This window comes from Salmo trutta, chromosome 29 (assembly GCF_901001165.1).
Source record: "Salmo trutta chromosome 29, fSalTru1.1, whole genome shotgun sequence".
NCBI classification, from domain to species: Eukaryota; Metazoa; Chordata; class Actinopteri; order Salmoniformes; family Salmonidae; genus Salmo; species Salmo trutta.
The window spans coordinates 42,278,564-42,297,948 of NC_042985.1; the positions used below are offsets into that span (position 1 = coordinate 42,278,564).

Consider the following 19,385-nt stretch of genomic DNA (forward strand, 5'->3'; position numbering starts at 1 on the left):
TACTGTACTTTCATAATGAGAAGGATCTTTCACTAAAACCATTCAAATGTTTTTACAGAACTGCGAGAAAACCAGTATCTGGTGGAAGTGGTTGACTGTTCACCCCAGAGTAGGAGACCCACATTGTAAATATGGTCATTGCAAATAACTGCATCAGACTCAGAGAACTGCAGGACCACATAATGGCAGATAACACCATATTCCAAAACGTCAACAGATTGAGTCTCTCTGCACTGTCTCGTCTACTGAAACGCAATAGAATTAGGATGAAGCAGCTCTACAGAGTTCCTTTCGAAAGAAACTCAGACCGTGTAAAACAACTGAGATATGAATATGTGCAGGTAAGCTATACTTATCCTATCATTGGTATTGGATCTGGAAGTGTATGGTGCTACATCATATTGACTGATCCCTGTCTTTTTGTACTGTGCTACATTGTTTTGTCTTGTCTCTTTCAGAGAGTCATGGAGCTAGAAGCAGATGCAGTGCATCATCAGCTAATATATGTGGACGAGGCAGGTTTCAACCTTGCACAAACAAGGTGCTGCGGCAGAAATATCATCGGACACCGTGCCATCATCAACGTCCCGGGACAACGTGGTGGCAACATAAGAATGTTTTCGGCTATTCGTCAAAACGGCATCCTTCACCATCATGCAATCCTAGGCCCATACAACACTGCACACATTATCACATTTCTTGACACCCTCCACAACAGACTAATCCCTAATGACCATGGGCCAGAGAAGCCCAGGTACGTTATCATCTGGGACAATGTTAGTTTCCACCGGGCTGCTGTGGTCTGCAATTGGTTCACAGGTCACCCACTTTTCATCGCACTCAATCTCCCCCATACTCTCCATTCTTGAATTCTATTGAATAATTATTCTATGCATGGCGTTGGAAGGTGTATGGTCGCCAGCCCCACCAACACATACCCCTTCTACAGGCAATGGAGGAGGCTTGTGGAGACATCGATCAGGGGTCATGCCAGGCCTGGATACGGCACTCCAGGCGATACTTTCCACGCTGCCTAGCTCAAGACAACATCACATGTGATGTGGATGAAGTCTTATGACCAGACCCACAAAGACGACGAGATGTAGCCCAATTTCTTTCTGTTCTTTTTTTTCTAACACAAATGTTTTTGTTTTCTTCTACTCCGCTTTTGTTGTTTGAGGAGTGTTAGAACATTTTGAGAAAAAAAATCCCCTTATTTGTATTGATAGTGTGTTATGTTCGGAATAAACATCCATACTTTACACATTTGGATACCTGTGTGTATGTGTGTACTACATGCATGACAAAACTTTATTGCACACTGCTATGCCCTGTACACAGAAAAAGCAAAAGCCACAAGTGCTTTTCAATTATACTATCAGTGCGTAGTTGGTGCTTCGTGTGCTTATTGAAATGATGTTTTGTGTGTACTGTATTGACACCTAAAACAATTTTTTTAAGAGTTTGAAAAGTTTTGCATGAATTGTTTGCTTTTGCAAGAGATGTATAATGTTTTGCTGGTTTGGTGTAGGTTTTTGTGGTTAGTGTGTAGAGTTTTGCAAAAAAATAGCCTATAGTTTCAAAGAGTGCCTAAGCAATCAGACAAAACTGCAATGTTCCACTGGGTAGAGGTGAGGCCAATGTAATATCAGAGCCATTTTGATAGATGTGTGGCAGAAGAGAGGGGACTCCGAGCACAAGGGCTGCATTTATATGCCCTCCGAAGAAAGGTCGGTAGGCCAAGATTCAAAGGTCAGATTAGGAAGGAAGAGATGGTGTTTGTTCGATTGCGCTTAGGACATTGAACACGTCATTACATCTGGTTGGTAAGCATGTACATGGTTTGTGTCTGGAGTGTATGGTCGATGAAACGGTGGAGCATGCGTTATATTGTTGTAAGTATGCTGAAGAGAGGGAAAGCTTGAAGTGTAGGGTCATTGAGGTTGGACGGGGATGGGGGGTTTGAAATGGATTTTGGGGATGAGGGAGGGTCTATTAGAAGTTAGTAGGGCTCTTTTTTTATTTTCTCAGAAGTACTAAGTTAGGTAGAAGGATTTAGAAATGTTTTAAACCGTGATTGACCACACACACCAGCACAGTAGGTGGCACCTTTAACGATGGTTTGTGGACCACCATTATATCATCGAAGAAGATGGCCTCCTGAGCAGCACAGCAGTCTAAGGCACTGCATCACTACAGATCCTGGTTCGTTCCCAGGCTGTGTCGCAGCCGGCCACGACCGGGAGACCCATGAGGCGGCGCACAATTGGCCCAGCATCGTTTGGGTTAAGGGAGGATTTGGCCGGCCGGGTTGTCCTTGTCCCATCGCTCTCTAGCGACTCCTGTGGTGGGCCGGGCGCAATGCACGCTGACACGGTTGCCAGGTGTATAGTGTTTCTGGGTTCTGGGTTAAGCGAGCATTGTGTCAAGAAGCAGTGCGGCTTGGCGGGGTCGTGTTTCGGAGGATGCACGGCTCTCGACCTTCACCTCTCTCTCGAGTCCATACGAGACTTGCAGCGATGGGACAAAACTGTAACTACCAATGGGATATCACAGAAAAGGGGTAAAAAATGTTTTAAAATCTCATAGAAGAAGAAATGCATGTCAGAGCAAAAACCAAGCCATGAGGTCGAAGGAATTGTCCGTAGAGCTCCGAGACAGGATTGTGTCGAGGCACAGATCTGGAGAAGGGTACCAAAAAATGTCTGAAGCGTTGGAGGCCACTGTGTTCTTGGGGACCTTCATCATTCTTAAATGGAAGAAGTTTGGAACCAGCAAAACTGGAGCTGTCCACCCGGCCAAACTGAACAATTGGGGGAGAACGGCTTTGTTCAGGGAGGTGACCAAGAACCCGATGGTCACTCTGACAGAGCTCCAGAGTTCCTCTGTGGATATGGGATAACCTTCCAGAAGGACAACCATCTCTGCAGCACTCCACTATTCAGACATTTATGGTAGAGTGGCCAGACAGTTGCCACTCCTCAGTAAAAGGCACATGACAGCACCTAAAGGACTCTCAGACCATGAGAAAAAAGATGATTCTCTGGTGTGATGAAACAAAAATTGAACTCTTTGGCCTGAATGCCTTGCGTCAAGTCTGGAGGCAACCTGGCACCATCCCTACAGGGAAGCATGGGGGTGGCAGCATCATCAGAAAGATCCTTGATGAAAACTTGCTCAGGGCCTCAGACTGGGGCGACGGTTCACCTTCCAATGGGACCAAGACCCTAAGCACTCAGCCAAGACAACACAGGAGTGGCTTCAGGACAAGTCTCTGAATGTCCTTGAGTGGCCCAGCTAGAGCCCGGACTTGAACCCTGATTGAACATCGCTGGAGAGAACGGAAAATAGTTTTGCAGCAACACTCCCCATCCAACCTGAGCTTGAGAGGATCTGCAGAGAAGAATAGAAGAAACTTGTAGCGTCATACCCAAGAGGACTTGAGGCTGTAATCGCTGCCAAAGCTGCTTCAACAAAGTACTGATTAAAAGGTCTGAATATTTATGTAAATGTGATGTATTTTTTCTATTAAATGTTTTTTTGCCAAAAATATAAAAACTGTTTTTGCATTTTCATTATGGGGCATTGTGTGTAGATTGAGGGGGGGGAAAACTATTTAGTCAATTTTAGAATAAGGCTGTCACAAAATGTGGAAAAAGTCAAGGGGTCTGAATTCTTTCCGAATGTTTTTCAAAATACATTCTTGAATACATTAAAGAATGTATTTTAGAATATATTTTCACATGTATTTAAATATAAAAATGTGCCAAATCATATCCTGTTATGGCTAGGGGGCAGTATTTTCACGGCCGGATAAAAAGCGTACCCGATTTAATCTGATTGTTACTCCTGCCCAGAAACTAGAATATGCATATAATTATTGGCTTTGGATAGAAAACACCCTAAAGTTTCTAAAACTGTTTGAATGGTGTCTGTGAGTATAACAGAACTCATATGGCAGGCAAAAACCTGAGAAGATTCCAAACAGGAAGTACCCTCTCTGACCATTCCTTGGGCTTCTTGGCTCTGTTTAAAGAAAATGTAGGATCTTTGCTGTAACGTGACACTTCCTACGGCTCCCATAGGCTCTCAGAACCCGGGAAAAAGCTGAATGATGTCATTCCAGCCGCTGGCTGAAAAACTTTAGCGCGTTTGGATGGTGGTCGATCAGAGGGCCATCAGACTGAGGCTCGTGCACGAGGGGATCCCATGCTTTTACTTTCTCTCTCTTTGAACGTAAACACGCTTTCCCGGTCGGAATATTATCGCTTTTTTACGAGAAAAATGGCATAAAAATTGATTTTAAACAGCAGTTGACATGCTTCGAATTACGGTAATGTGCATATGACAAATAAACAAACTTGACGAGAGCATTGCAACCAATGTCCAACAGCAGAACTAACGTACTGGGTTGTTCCACGAGATGCTTTTGAATCCCTTTGATATGTTAAGTAGAAATGATGCACTAATCTAGAATTTAAAAGCCTGTTATATGAAATGAAGTGCCCTTTGATATAGACTACATGGACATTTCTATAAAACTGATTTTCAATATGAATAAAGACTTCTGAGTGTCCTGCGTGCACCCTTGGTGACGTCTAGGAAGATATTAACTTCTCTAGGGTAGGGGGCAGTATTTTCACGGCTGGATGAAAAACGTACCCAAATTAAACGGCCTACTACTCGGGCCCAGGAACGAGAATATGCATACTATTAGTAGATTTGGATAGAAAACACTCTGAAGTTTCTAAAACTGTTTGAATGATGTCTGTGAGTATAACAGAACTCATATGGCAGGCAAAAACCTGAGAAAAATGTAACCAGGAAGTGGGAAATCTGGTGCTTGTAGTCCTTTCAAGTCATTGCCTATCAAACACACAGTGACTTAGGGTTCATTTTGTACTTCCCAAGGCTTCCACTAGATGTCAACAGTCTTTAGAAAGTTGTTTGACGCATCTATGAGCGAACAGAGGAAGTTGTTGACTCAAGAAAGCACAAGAGTTCATTGGCGCGCATTCACGTGAGGAGGTAGCTGTGTTCCAAAACGTTTTTCAAGACATCGGAATCGTCCGGTTGGAATATTATTGAAGTTCTAAGTGATAAGGCTCCTAAAGATTGATGCTATACAACGTTTGACATGTTTGAACGAACATAAATATAACTTTTTTTTACTTTTCGTTGTGACATTTTGGCCGCGCGCTTCCTACACTTGGAGTAGTTTACTGAACGCGCTAACAACAAGGAGCTATTTGGACATAAATTATGGACTTTATTGAACAAAACAACATTTATTGTGGACCTGGGATTCCTGGAAGTGCCTTCTGATGATCATCAAAGGTAAGTGAATATTTCTAATGCTTTTTATGATTATAGATGACTCCAAAATGGCGGGTATCTGTATTGCCTGCGGTTGTTTTCTGAGCGCAGTACTCAGATTATTGCAAAGTGTGCTTTCCCCATCAAGCTTTTTTGAAATCAGTCACAGCGGTTGCATAAAGGAGATGTTCATCTATAATTCTTTGAATAACAGTTTAATATATCAACGTTTATGATGAGTATTTTTCTAAATTTTTGTGCGGATTCACCGGCAGTATTGGAGGCAAAATATTTTCTGAACATCACGCACCAATGTAAAATGCAGTTTTTGGATATAAATATCAACTTGATTGAACAAAAATGCATGTATTGTGTAACATGATGTCCTAGGAGTGTCATCTGATGAAGATCGTCAAAGGTTAGTGCATAATGTTAGCTGAATTTCTGGTATTTGTGACGCCTGTCCTTGCTAGGAAAATGGCTGTGTGGTTTTTCTTGTGTTGGAACTGTCCTAACATAATCTAACTTTATGCTTTCGCCGTAAAGCCTTTTTGAAATCGGACAATGTGGTTACATTAAGGAGACGTGTATCTTTAAAATGGTGTAAAATATTCGTATGTTTGAGAACTTTGAATTATGAAATTTTGTGGTTTTGAATTTGGCGCTCTGATTTTTCACTGGCTGTTGAATAGTGTGAACCGTGGCGTCCCACCTGCCCAAGAGAGGTTAACCCACTAGCCCCCCCCCAAAAATACTCCCAAGTTTCACCATCATTGTAAAGCTCTAGTTATTTTGTTGCTTTGACAAAGTTAAATAAACACAATCATCTAATTTTCAACACCAATTGGTATATTATATACCTGGTTAAATAAAGGTGAAATAAAATAAATATTTAAAAATACTCTGATCTTGTATATTATTTAGGGTTAAGACAAATCTGCTTTGGTGAGCCTTTATGAACTAAATATATTGGTGAATCAAAAACACAGTGGTTTGCTTTATATTGAATGTTGCCATATTCAAGGGTACAATACACTGTAAAACCAAGTGTTTAGGATCTGAACACATAACTAAACACTTTCCACTGCTCCAGAGTCCAATGGCGGTGAGCTTTACATCACTCCAGCTGACGCGTGGCATTGCGCATGATGATCTTAGGCTTGTGTGCGGCTGCTTGGCCATGGAAACCCAATTCATGAAGCTCCCAACGAACAGTTCTTCTGCTGAAGTTGCTTCTAGAGGCAGTTTGGAACTCGGTAGTGAGTGTTGCAACCGAGGACAGACAATTATTATACGCTACGCACTTCAGCACTCGAACGGGCCAGTTCTGTGAGCTTGTGTGGCCTACCACTTCACGGCTGAGCGGATGTTGCTCATTGACATTTCCATTTCACAATAACAGAACTTGTAGTTGACCGGGGAAACTTTAGCATGGCAGAAAATTGACGAACTGACTGGAAAGGTGGTAATCTATCAAATCCACTCATTTGAAGGGGTATCCACATAATTTTGTATATATAGTGTACCTTAAAAAAAAGGTAAGGCTGTGTATCAGAAAACCAGTCAGTATCTGGTGTGACCACCATTTGCCTCATGCAGCGCAACACATCTCCTTCGCATAGGCTGTTGATTGTGGCCTGAGGAATGTTGTCACACTCCTCTTCAATGGCTGTGCAATGTTGCTGGATATTAGTAGGAATTGGAACACACTATCGATCCAGAGCATCCCAAACATACTCAATGGCTGATGTGTCTGGTGAGAACTGGGACATTTTCAGCTTCCAGGAATTGTGTAATGCACGACATGGGGCCATGCATTATCATGCTGAAACATGAGGTGATGCCGGCAGATGAATGGTCCTCAGGATCTTGTCACGGTATCTCTGTTCATTCAAATTGCCATCGATTAAATGCAATTGTGTTTGTTGTCCGTAGCTTATAACCCCACCACCACCATGGGGCACTCAGTTCACAATGTTGACATCAGCAAACAGCTCGTCCACACAACCCCATACACGCTGTCTGCCATCTGCCCTGTAAAGTTGAAACAAGGATTCATCCGTGAAGAGTGTGCTGGGATGGGCTATGCAAAACTGTTCAACTTTGACGACCTATATCTCCCGAATGGTTGGACATTCAGGTCTAAAATTCACATTCCGACTATTTCTACTATATGCAAATGTATGTAAAGTGTGTGTGTGTGTGTGTGTGTGTGTGTGTGTGTGTGTGTGTGTGTGTGTGTGTGTGTGTGTGTGTGTGTGTGTTTCTCTCTCTCATCAGATTCTGTGGGGATGGAGTTGAGCAGAAGAGAGGTGCCTCTGTATGTGAGTATGTCCCATTATTGAGTTGTGTTCCACCACCATAGATAGATAGATTTATATATATATATATTTATTTATTTATTTATTTATTTATTTATTTATTTATTATTATTATTATTATTATTATTATTTTTTTTTTAATATTCAGAGCTGGTTCCAGCTAAAATTGCAGACGACTGGGACATGGATTCGAACTAGAATTCCTGTCTATTGTTATATTTTCTGTGTACACCACCAAATGGTTTGTGTTGGAGTGAACAATGAGAGAAGGGAAAGGGGGTCTCCTCTCCTCCCTCTGTGACTTTGGCAGGTTTTGAGAAGGTCTGAGGCTGGATATATTGAAGCAACATCTCAAGACTTCAGTCAGGATGTTAAAGCTTGGTCGCAATGGGTCTTCCAAATGGACAATGACCCCAAGCATACTTCCAAAGTTGTGGCAAAATGGCTTAAGGACAACAAAGTCAAGGTATTGGAGTGGCCATCACAAAGCCCTGACCTCAATCCTATAGAACATTTGTGTGCGAACAAGGAGGCCTACAGACCTGACTCAGTTACACCAGCTCTGTCAGGAGGAATGGGCAAAAATTCACCCAACTTGTGGAAGGCAACCCAAAATGTTTGACCTAAGTTAAACAATTTAAAGGCAATGCTACCAAATACTAATTGAGTGTATGTAAACTTCTGACCCACTGGGAATGTAATGAAATAAATAAAAGCTGAAGTAAATCATTCTCTCCACTATTATTCTGACATTTAGCATTATTCAAATAAAGTGGTAATCCTAACTGACCTAAGAGAGGGAATTTTTACTTGAATTAAATGTCAGGAATTGTGAAAAACTGAGTTTAAATGTATTTGGCTAAGGTGTATGTAAACTTCCGACTTCAACTGTATCATCTGTGAGGATCCTGTAAGGATTGTCAAGACAGAGAGAGAGAAAGAGAGAGAGAGAGAGGGAGAGAAAGAGATAAAGGGAAAGTTAAATGTTAATTTGTGATTCTTTATTCCACTTGCTTTGGCAATGTTAACATGTGTTTCCCATGCCAATAAAGCCCCTTTGAATTGCATTGAGAGAGAGAATAATCACAGTTGAGCATTCAATTTGTAAAATACTGTAAAACACTTCTAGAGTCATATTGTCTCAGCACAGTAGGGTTTATATGTATTTGGCTAAGGTGTATGTAAACTTCTGACTTCAACTGTATATGTTATTTTTGGGGGATTTTTCAGGGGTTGCTGTAGCACCCTTACATACATGAAGGGACGTCGCGTGCGCCATCCGTATGGTTAGTGAGAAAGTCCATGTTGCAAATGTACCCTCCCTTACTAGACGTCCGACCACGTCCGATAAATCCGCGGACGGCGTCGGGCCGCTCGCGGGGGCCGGATCTTCCAGGAAGTCATCGAACGGAGTCTCTCGGACCTTCGGTTTCCGTTTAATTAAATTTTCAAATTTTGGTCATTTCCTTGCAGTCCCGGATTATTCCACGAGAGGGCGTATGGAATCATATTGCAAATGTAACATATATCACCAATCGCGACACGGCTTTTTCTCCTAAACGGAAGATAATTCGAAGACGAAACTCGGTCTGCGTGGGTTTGGCATAATGGGCAGTTGGCCCCGAACAGGATGGAGTCGAGGCCTCGACGCTTTTCGAGTTAAGGCTATTTTTCTGGGATTGAAAGTCAAAGAGGAAAATAGAGTGCTGATTTGACCGCTTCACATCAAACTACATGAGCCTACGGTGTCAGGAGAAAAGGAACCATGCATTTACCAATGTTCATTTCAGAGAAATTGTACAATGACACATTGGTGATATTCAACAACAAGAGGTTTTTTTTCCAAAAAAGTTACATATCCAGTTGCAGCGTGTTCAGATGAGTCCGTTAAGGCAGGTTTCGGAGCTCTGCGAGATTTCTGTGATTTTCTGTGATTTTCTGAAACAACACACACTTGTTCAACCCTCTGTAAATAAGTCAGTTCTTAACAGAAACACTTAAAACTCAATATTCTATAAGAGCCTAACATTCAGATTCCTGTGTCAACCAGAAATGCCTTATAATGGTGTCATAGGGGCTGTTTTGAAGGGTTAAAAAGGTCAGATCTTTCCACAACTTCATATGTGTGACTAGGCAACCCTCATGAACTGTAAATCAGTCATTTATCCCATCAGATGTCAAAGAAAAGCTCTCTCAAACACACACACACAGAGGACGGAGTGACACAGTGCGGTGCTTAAAGACACAAAGAGCCTGCAATGGCATTACCATTATCTCTAGGCTGAGACGAGTTCAATGAGACGCCCCGCTTGACCGTAGCTTGCTCGGTATGAGCGCAGCGACCGTGAGAAAACTAGGCCCAAAATGAGGCCTGCACCAATATGTCAAGTGCTTATGGGTGACAGTGAGAGAACCATTAGGGTTAGAAGCACAATTCAACCTCAGGAGCGTTCCTGAGGTCCTCCCGATCTGTGCAAGCCTAACCTTGACCCTGTGGCATTAACCCTTCACAGTGAAAAGAAGGTGTTTAGATCAAACTGTGTGCAATGACTTCTCTCCCCATAGGAATACATTGACAATTCTCCTAAATTCAACCTGAAGTCTATGTGGGTTATGAATGCCTTATGAACCTGTCTTCTATAACAATCCATCAGGCTACTGTGAGGTCTACCTGTGTCGATTCTAAGGTTCCTGGAGCAACCGGAAAATGTTAAAATCACCCTAGAGCTATTGTCATATAAGCAACCTGCAGATAGTGAAAATCACGCAACTCAACCATCTGTCATTCAGTCAATTCTTAAGGTAGAGACTTCATATTCAGGATTCTGTTTATGTCTACCCCAAAGACAACGTGTGTGAAGTAAGAGCTTCCTGTGACAACCGGAAGTTGTTAAAAACAGCCAAGAGCTATTGTCATATGGTCAACCTGCATATGGTGAAAATCACGCAACTCAACCATCTGTTATTCAGTCAATTCTTAAGGTAGAGACTTCATATTCAGGATTCTGTTTATGTCTAACCCAAAGACAACGTGTGTTGAGCAAGAGCTTCCTGTGACAACCGGAAGTGGTTAAAAACAGCCAAGAGCTATTGTCATATAACCTGCACATAGTGAAAATCACGCAACTCAACCCTATGTCATCCAGCCAATTCTTTAGGTAGAGACTTCATATTGAGGATTCTGTATATGCCTACCCCAAAGACAACGTGTGTCTATTCTTTTTGCAAAAAAAACAAAAACACACACACACAATTTGGCCATAGGGACATAGTGTGGGGCTTAGTGTCTTATACCGCCTTCAATAGTTACTTTCGTTCAAACGATTCAAGAACCGTCAGACCTAGAGCTCCGAAATTTTAGAAACCTGTTCTAGAGCTCAAGTCGATAGTGCACAGTGATTTATGGGGCTCTAGAAGGTTCTCTGACCGAGAAACCGCCTCGTACATTTGCAATATTTTCAATTCATTTTGAATATCACGTACATGGCGTCATGTAGAAATGTCCCAGAGTCACAAGGATAGGTGCATTGAAACCGCCTCGGCCCATAGAGGCGGACCCCAATGTCTCTGTCCGATAGCTCATTCAGGGACCCCGTAGTAACGCCCTGAAAAAGTGGATTTTCAGCACCAATTAAGGCCATTGCTCGAGCACCGAATGACCTATCGAGCCGAAACTTGGGATTCGGGGTCGCCTCACATAGGCCTACACATAATGTCAGAGCTGGACCCGCAGCTATAACGTAACTATGTGTTTTATGTTTTTTTATGGTTAAAATTGAAAGCACTGTGAATTATGGGCCTTCTCTGACATATGTGATAGTTGGCTTCTATACGAGTTGGAAAAAGTGGATTTGGTGTCAGATGCTATCAGTTTGGTGTCAGAATGACAACTAATTGACTGATGGACGCTGACTGCTGGGTGACGAGCAATGGAGATTAACCACAGTCACTGCCCGGCCATCCCGAGTTCATCGGGCCAGTCAATTATGCATTTCTGCAGGATTTTTGAGCATGCCTAAATTTGTAATGCTAAATGCCCATTAAATCATATTGCAAACGTAACGCGCTATATTGCAAACGTAACGTGCGTTTGCAATATGATTCAACAGCAGAAAATATCACCAAAGTTGACATGATGAAATCAACACAATGAGCGACAGAGAGGAACCACAGTCACTGCCCGGCCATCCCGAGTTCATCAGACCAGTCAATTATGCATTTCTGCAGTATTTTTGAGCATGCCTAAATTTGTGATGCTAAATGCCCATTAAATCATATTGCAAACGTAACGCGCTATATTGCAAACCTAACGTGCGTTTGCAATATGACTCAACAGCAAAAAATATCACCAATGTTGACATGATGAAATCAACACAATGAGCGATAGAGAGGAACCACAGTCACTGCCCGGCCATCCCCAGTTCATCGGGACAGTCAATTTTGCATATCTTTAGTGTTTTTGAGCATGCCAAATTCGTGATGTTGAGGCCCGTTGAATCATATTGCAAATGCGCATCCGTGCACATGGTGACCCGAAATGGGTTACCAGGAGTAATTTTTTAGAAGGGTTTTAAATGCCTTTAGGGTGGTGCAAGGGGTGCACGGTTGGGTAGGGAGCACCTTCCATCAGTGCCCATCCAGTATAAGGCGCCCCTAGTCATTTTGGACATTTTTCAAAAAATTGCTAAAAATCGACAGTCCCACTTCTCTCATGTCACCATCAAGCCATGGAGAGGAACCACAGTCACTGCCCGGCCATTCCCAGTTCATCGGGACAGTCAATTTTGCATATCTTTAGTGTTTTTGAGCATGCCAAATTCGTGATGTTGAGGCCCATTGAATCATATTGCAAATGCGCATCCGTGCACATGGTGACCCGAAATGGGTTACCAGGAGTAATTTTTTAGAATGGTTTTAAATGCCTTTAAGGTGGTGCAAGGGGTGCACGGTTGGGTAGGGAGAACCTTCCATCAGTGCCCATCCAGTATGGGGCGCCCTTAGTCATTTTGGACATTTTTTTTTTAAAAATCGCTAAAAAACGACAATCCCACTTGTCTCATGTCACCATCAAGCCATGGAGAGGAACCACAGTCACTGCCCGGCCATCACCAGTTCATCGGGACAGTTAATTTTGCCTTTCTGCAGTGTTTTTGAGCATGCCAAATTCGTGATGTTGAGGCCCATTGAATCATATTGCAAATGCGCATCAGTGCACATGGTGACCCGAAATGGGTTACCAGGAGTAATTTTTTAGAAGGCTTTTAAATGCCTTTAGGGTGGTGCAAGGGGTCCACGGTTGGGTAGGGAGAACCTTCCATCAGTGCCCATCCAGTATGGGGCGCACCAAGTCATTTTGGACATTTTTCAAAAAAATCGCTAAAAAATGACAATCCCACTTGTCTCATGTCACCATCAAGCCATGGAGAGGAACCACAGTCACTGCCCGGCCATCACCAGTTCATCGGGACAGTTAATTTTGCATTTCTGCAGTGTTTTTGAGCATGCCAAATTCGTGATGTTGAGGCCCATTGAATCATATTGCAAATGCGCATCAGTGCACATGGTGACCCGAAATGGGTTACCAGGAGTAATTTTTTAGAAGGGTTTTAAATGCCTTTAGGGTGGTGCAAGGGGTCTACGGTTGGGTAGGGAGCACCTTCCATCAGTGCCCATCCAGTATGGGGCGCACCTAGTCATTTTGGACATTTTTCAAAAAATCTAAAAAAAAACTCACCATCAAGCCATGGAGAGGAACCACAGTCACTGCACAGCCATCCCCAGTTCATCGGGACAGTCAATTATGCATTTCTGCAGTGGTTTTGAGCATGCCAAAGTTGTGATGCTAAATGCCCATTGAATCATATTGCAAACGTAACACGCAATATTGCAAATGTAACGCGCATTTGCAACATGATTCAACAGCAAAAAATATCACCAAAGTTGACATGATGAAATCAACACAACGAGCGATCGAGAGGAACCACAGTCACTGCACGGCCATCCCCAGTTCATCGGGACAGTCAATTATGCATTTCTGCAGTGGTTTTGAGCATGCCACATTTGTGATGCTAAATGCCCATTGAATCATATTGCAAACGTAACATGGAATATTGCAAATGTAACGCGCATTTGCAACATGATTCAACAGCAAAAAACATCACCAAAGTTGACATGATGAAATCAACACAACGAGCGATGGAGAGGAACCACAGTCACTGCACGGCCATCCCCAGTTCATCGGGACAGTCAATTATGCATTTCTGCAGTGGTTTTGAGCATGCCAAAGTTGTGATGCTAAATGCCAATTGAATCATATTGCAAATGCGCATCCGTGTATTTGCAATATGATTCAACAGCAAAAAATATCAGCAAAGGTGACATGATGAAATCAACACAACGAGCGATGGAGAGGAACCAGGAGCGTTCCTGAGGTCCTCCCGATCTGTGCAAGCCAACCTTGACCCTGTGGCATTAACCCTTCACAGTGAAAAGAAGGTGTTTAGATCAAACTGTGTGCAATGACTTCTCTCCCCATAGGAACACATAGACTATTCTACAAAATTCAACCAGAAGCCTATGTGGGTTATGAATGCCTTATGAACCTGTCTTCTACAACAATCCATCAGGCTACTGTGAGGTCTACCTGTGTCGATTCTAAGGTTCCTGTGACAACTGGAAGTGGTTAAAAACACCCAAGAGCTATCGTCATATAACCTGCACATAGTGAAAATCACGCAACTCAACCATCTGTTACTCAGTCAATTCTTAAGGTAGAGACTTCATATTCAGGATTCTGTTTATGTCTACCCCAAAGACAACGTGTGTGAAGTAAGAGCTTCCTGTGACAACCGGAAGTTGTTAAAAACAGCCAAGAGCTATTGTCATATGGTCAACCTGCATATAGTGAAAATCACGCAACTCAACCATCTGTTATTCAGTCAATTCTTAAGGTAGAGACTTCATATTCAGGATTCTGTTTATGTCTAACCCAAAGACAACGTGTGTTGAGTAAGAGCTTCCTGTGACAACCGGAAGTTGTTAAAAACAGCCAAGAGCTATTGTCATATGGTCAACCTGCATATAGTGAAAATCACACAACTCAACCATCTGTTACTCAGTCAATTCTTAAGGTAGAGACTTCTTATTCAGGATTCCGTTTATGTCTACCCCAAAGACAACGTGTGTGAAGCAAGAGCTTCCTGTGACAACCGGAAGTGGTTAAAATCACCCAAGTGCTATTGTCATATTACGTGCGCATAGTGAAAATCATGCAACTCAACCATCTGTTTCTCAGTCAATTCTTAAGGTAGAGACTTCTTATTCAGGATTCTGTTTATGTCTACCCCAAAGACAACGTGTGTTGAGTAAGAACTTCCTGTGACAACGGGAAGTGGTTAAAACAGCCTAGAGCTATTGTCATATTAAGTGCGCATAGTGAAAATCACGCAACTGAACCATCTCTTACTCAGTCAATTCTTAAGGTAGAGACTTCTTATTCAGGATTCTGTTTATGTCTACCCCAAAGACAACGTGTGTGAAGCAACAGCTTCCTGTGACAACCGGAAGTGGTTAAAAACACCCAAGAGCTATTGTCATATTGCCACCTGCAGATAGTGAAAATCACGCAACTCAACCATCTGTTTCTCAGTCAATTCTTAAGGTAGAGACTTCTTATTCAGGATTCTGTTTATGTCTACCCCAAAGACAACGTGTGTTGAGTAAGAACTTCCTGTGACAAAGGGAAGTGGTTAAAACAGCCTAGAGCTATTGTCATATGGACAACCTGCATATAGTGAAAATCACACAACTCAACCATCTGTTACTCAGTCAATTCTTAAGGTAGAGACTTCTTATTCAGGATTCTGTTTATGTCTACCCCAAAGACAACGTGTGTGAAGCAAGAGCTTCCTGTGACAACCGGAAGTGGTTAAAATCACCCACGAGCTATTGTCATATTACGTGCGCATAGTGAAAATCACGCAACTCAACCATCTGTTACTCAGTCAATTCTTAAGGTAGAGACTTCTTATTCAGGATTCTGTTTATGTATACCCCAAAGACAACGTGTGTGAAGCAAGAGCTTCCTGTGACAACCGGAAGTGTTTGAAATCACCCAAGAGCTATTGTCATATTACGTGCGCATAGTGAAAATCACGCAACTCAACCATCTGTTTCTCAGTCAATTCTTAAGGTAGAGACTTCTTATTCAGGATTCTGTTTATGTCTACCCCAAAGACAACGTGTGTGAAGCAAGAGCTTCCTGTGACAACCGGAAGTGGTTAAAAACACCCAAGAGCTATTGTCATATTGCCACCTGCAGATAGTGAAAATCACGCAACTCAACCATCTGTTATTCAGTCAATTCTTAAGGTAGAGACTTCTTATTCAGGATTCTGTTTATGTCTACACCAAAGACAACGTGTGTTGAGTAAGAACTTCCTGTGACAAAGGGAAGTGGTTAAAACAGCCTAGAGCTATTGTCATATGGTCAACCTGCATATAGTGAAAATCACGCAACTCAACCATCTGTTACTCAGTCAATTCTTAAGGTAGAGACTTCTTATTCAGGATTCTGTTTATGTCTACCCCAAAGACAACGTGTGTTGAGTAAGAACTTCCTGTGACAACGGGAAGTGGTTAAAACAGCCTAGAGCTATTGTCATATGGACAACCTGCATATAGTGAAAATCACGCAACTCAACCATCTGTCATTCAGTCAATTCTTAAGGTAGAGACTTCTTATTCAGGATTCCGTTTATGTCTACCCCAAAGACAACGTGTGTGAAGCAAGAACTTCCTGTGACAACGGGAAGTGGTTAAAATCACCCAAGAGCTATTGTCATATTACGTGCACACAGTGAAAATCACGCAACTCAACCATCTGTTTCTCAGTCAATTCTTAAGGTAGAGACTTCTTATTCAGGATTCTGTTTATGTCTACCCCAAAGACAACGTGTGTGAAGCAAAAGCTTCCTGTGACAACCGGAAGTGGTTAAAATCACCCAAGAGCTATTGTCATATTACGTGCGCATAGTGAAATTCACGCAACTCAACCATCTGTTTCTCAGTCAATTCTTAAGGTAGAGACTTCTTATTCAGGATTCTGTTTATGTCTACCCCAAAGACAACGTGTGTGAAGCAAGAGCTTCCTGTGACAACCGGAAGTGGTTAAAAACACCCAAGAGCTATTGTCATATTACGTGCGCATAGTGAAAATCACGGAACTCAACCATCTGTTTCTCAGTCAATTCTTAAGGTAGAGACTTCTTATTCAGGATTCTGTTTATGTCTACCCCAAAGACAACGTGTGTGAAGCAAGAGCTTCCTGTGACAACCGGAAGTGGTTAAAAACACCCAAGAGCTATTGTCATATTGCCACCTGCAGATAGTGAAAATCACGCAACTCAACCATCTGTTACTCAGTCAATTCTTAAGGTAGAGACTTCATATTCAGGATTCTGTATATGCCTACCCCAAAGACAACGTGTGTCTATTCTGTTTGCAAAAAAAACAAAAACACACACACACAATTTGGCCATAGGTACATAGTGTGGGGCTTAGAGGCTTATACCGCCTTCAATAGTTACTTTCGTTCAAACGATTCAAGAACCGTCAGACCTAGAGCTCCGAAATTTTAGAAACCTGTTCTAGAGCTCAGGTCGATAGTGCACGGTGATTTATGGGGCTCTAGAAGGTTCTCTGACCGAGAAACCGCCTCGTACATTTGCAATATTTTCAATTCATTTTGAATATCACGGACATGGCGACATGTAGAAATGTCCCAGAGTCGCAAGACTAGGTGCATTGAAACCGCCTCGGCCCATAGAGACGGACCCCAATGTCTCTGTCCGATAGCTCATTCAGGGACCCCGTAGTAACGCCCTGAAAAAGTGGATTTTCAGCACCAATTAGGCCATTGCTCGGGCACCGAATGACCTATCGAGCCGAAACTTGGGATTCGGGGTCGCCTCACATAGGCCTACACATAATGTCAGAGCTGGACCCGCAGCTATAACGTAACTATGTGTTTTAGGTTTTTTTATGGTTAAAATTGAAAGCACTGTGAATTATGGGCCTTCTCTGACATATGTGATAGTTGGCTTCTATACGAGTTGGAAAAAGTGGATTTGGTGTCAGATGCTATCAGTTTGGTGTCAAAATGACATCTAATTGACTGATGGACGCTGACTGCTGGGTGACGAGCAATGGAGAGGAACCACAGTCACTGCCCGGCCATCCCGAGTTCATCGAGCCAGTCAATAATGCATTTCTGCAGTATTTTTGAGCATGCCTAAATTTGTGATGCTAAATGCCCATTGAATCATATTGCAAACGTAACGCGCAATATTGCAAATGTAACGCGCATTTGCAAGATGATTCAACAGCAAAAAATATCACCAAAGTTGACATGATGAAATCAACACAACGAGCGATGGAGAGGAACCACAGTCACTGCACGGCCATCCCGAGATCATCGGGCCAGTCAATTATGCATTCTGAGCATGTCAAATTCGTTAAAAATGTTAAAAGCAACAGAGTCCCACTTCTCCCTCATCATACATGACAAGTAGACCATCTGCGTTGATTGATGGCTCAACATAGGGATATATATCATTTGGGCAGTATAAATGCCATTTGGACCATGGTTCACTGACTTTTGGGTTTGGAAACCGACTTCCTATGATCGTACATGGCAAACGGACAAACATACTGATTTGGCACATTCAATACTTTCATACATGTATAATTGACAAAAAAAGAATTGGACATTTCATTTGCACATTTCTAATGGCATTTGGCAAAAAATATAAATTTGTCACTTTTGACTTCCTATGAAATCATATTCCAAATGCACAAATCATATGCCTTATGCACAAGCAAATATGTCACTTTTGACTTCCTATGAAATCATATTCCAAATGCACAAAACATATGCCTTATGCACAAGCAAAAACAACCCAAAAAATTATGTCAATAAAATATGTCAAAAGTATGTCCATACAGCTCTTATACATGTGTAATTGACATAAAAATCAAAATGTTTTCGAAAAACGGTCCAGAAACCACTTTTTTAGGGTTGAAAAGTTTTCAAAAAATATGTCATTTTTTCAAAATTTGACACTTGGGACTTGAATTGTGTTACATTTGCAATATGAAAATTCACTGCGGAGAGCTCTAGCTATCTTTTGGATATTTGCTGTAATTTGGCACTTGCAATACTTCCACAAGTGACAAAAAAAAGCATTGGATATGTCATTTTGCAAAAAAAATGAAAAAAAAAATGTCACTTTTTTCCTATGAAATCATATTCAAAATGCACAAATCATATGCCTTGCGCACAAGCAAAAGCAACCCAAAAAACGACATCAATAAAAAACGTCAGAAGCATGTTCATACAGCTCTTATACATGTGTAATTGACATAACAATCGAAAAAAAATCGAAAAACGGTCCAGAAACCACTTTTTTACAAGATGCTAAGTTTTCAAAAAAAATATCATTTTATCAAAATCTGAGACTTGGGTAAGAATTGGGTATCATTTGCTGTATGAAAAACCAAGGTGGAGCACACTCGCCATCTAAAGGAAATTTGGGGTGTTACAATTGGCAATTGCCATCGGAAAATTGCCATATGATTGGCCCGGAGATGGGCCGCTTTGGGTGGTTTTTGCAATCGTGTGTATGATTCGTGCTATGCCAATATGTTGCCATGTTATTTTGTCCAAATCAGGGGGGTATTCCCTTTATC

At 42.0% G+C, this 19,385-nt stretch overlaps 1 protein-coding gene across 1 annotated transcript in view; it reads left to right on the forward strand.

Annotated features, from left to right (window-relative positions):
* Positions 1-7,601: 7,601 nt before the first annotated feature.
* Positions 7,602-19,385, forward strand: part of LOC115167634 (rho guanine nucleotide exchange factor 28-like) — a 41,344-nt gene continuing 29,560 nt past the window's right edge. Inside the window, exon 1 of the mRNA XM_029722234.1 lies at positions 7,602-7,640. Within this exon, the coding sequence (XP_029578094.1) occupies positions 7,608-7,640 (33 nt within the window). The 5' untranslated portion in view covers positions 7,602-7,607. The remainder of the gene's footprint in view (positions 7,641-19,385) is intronic.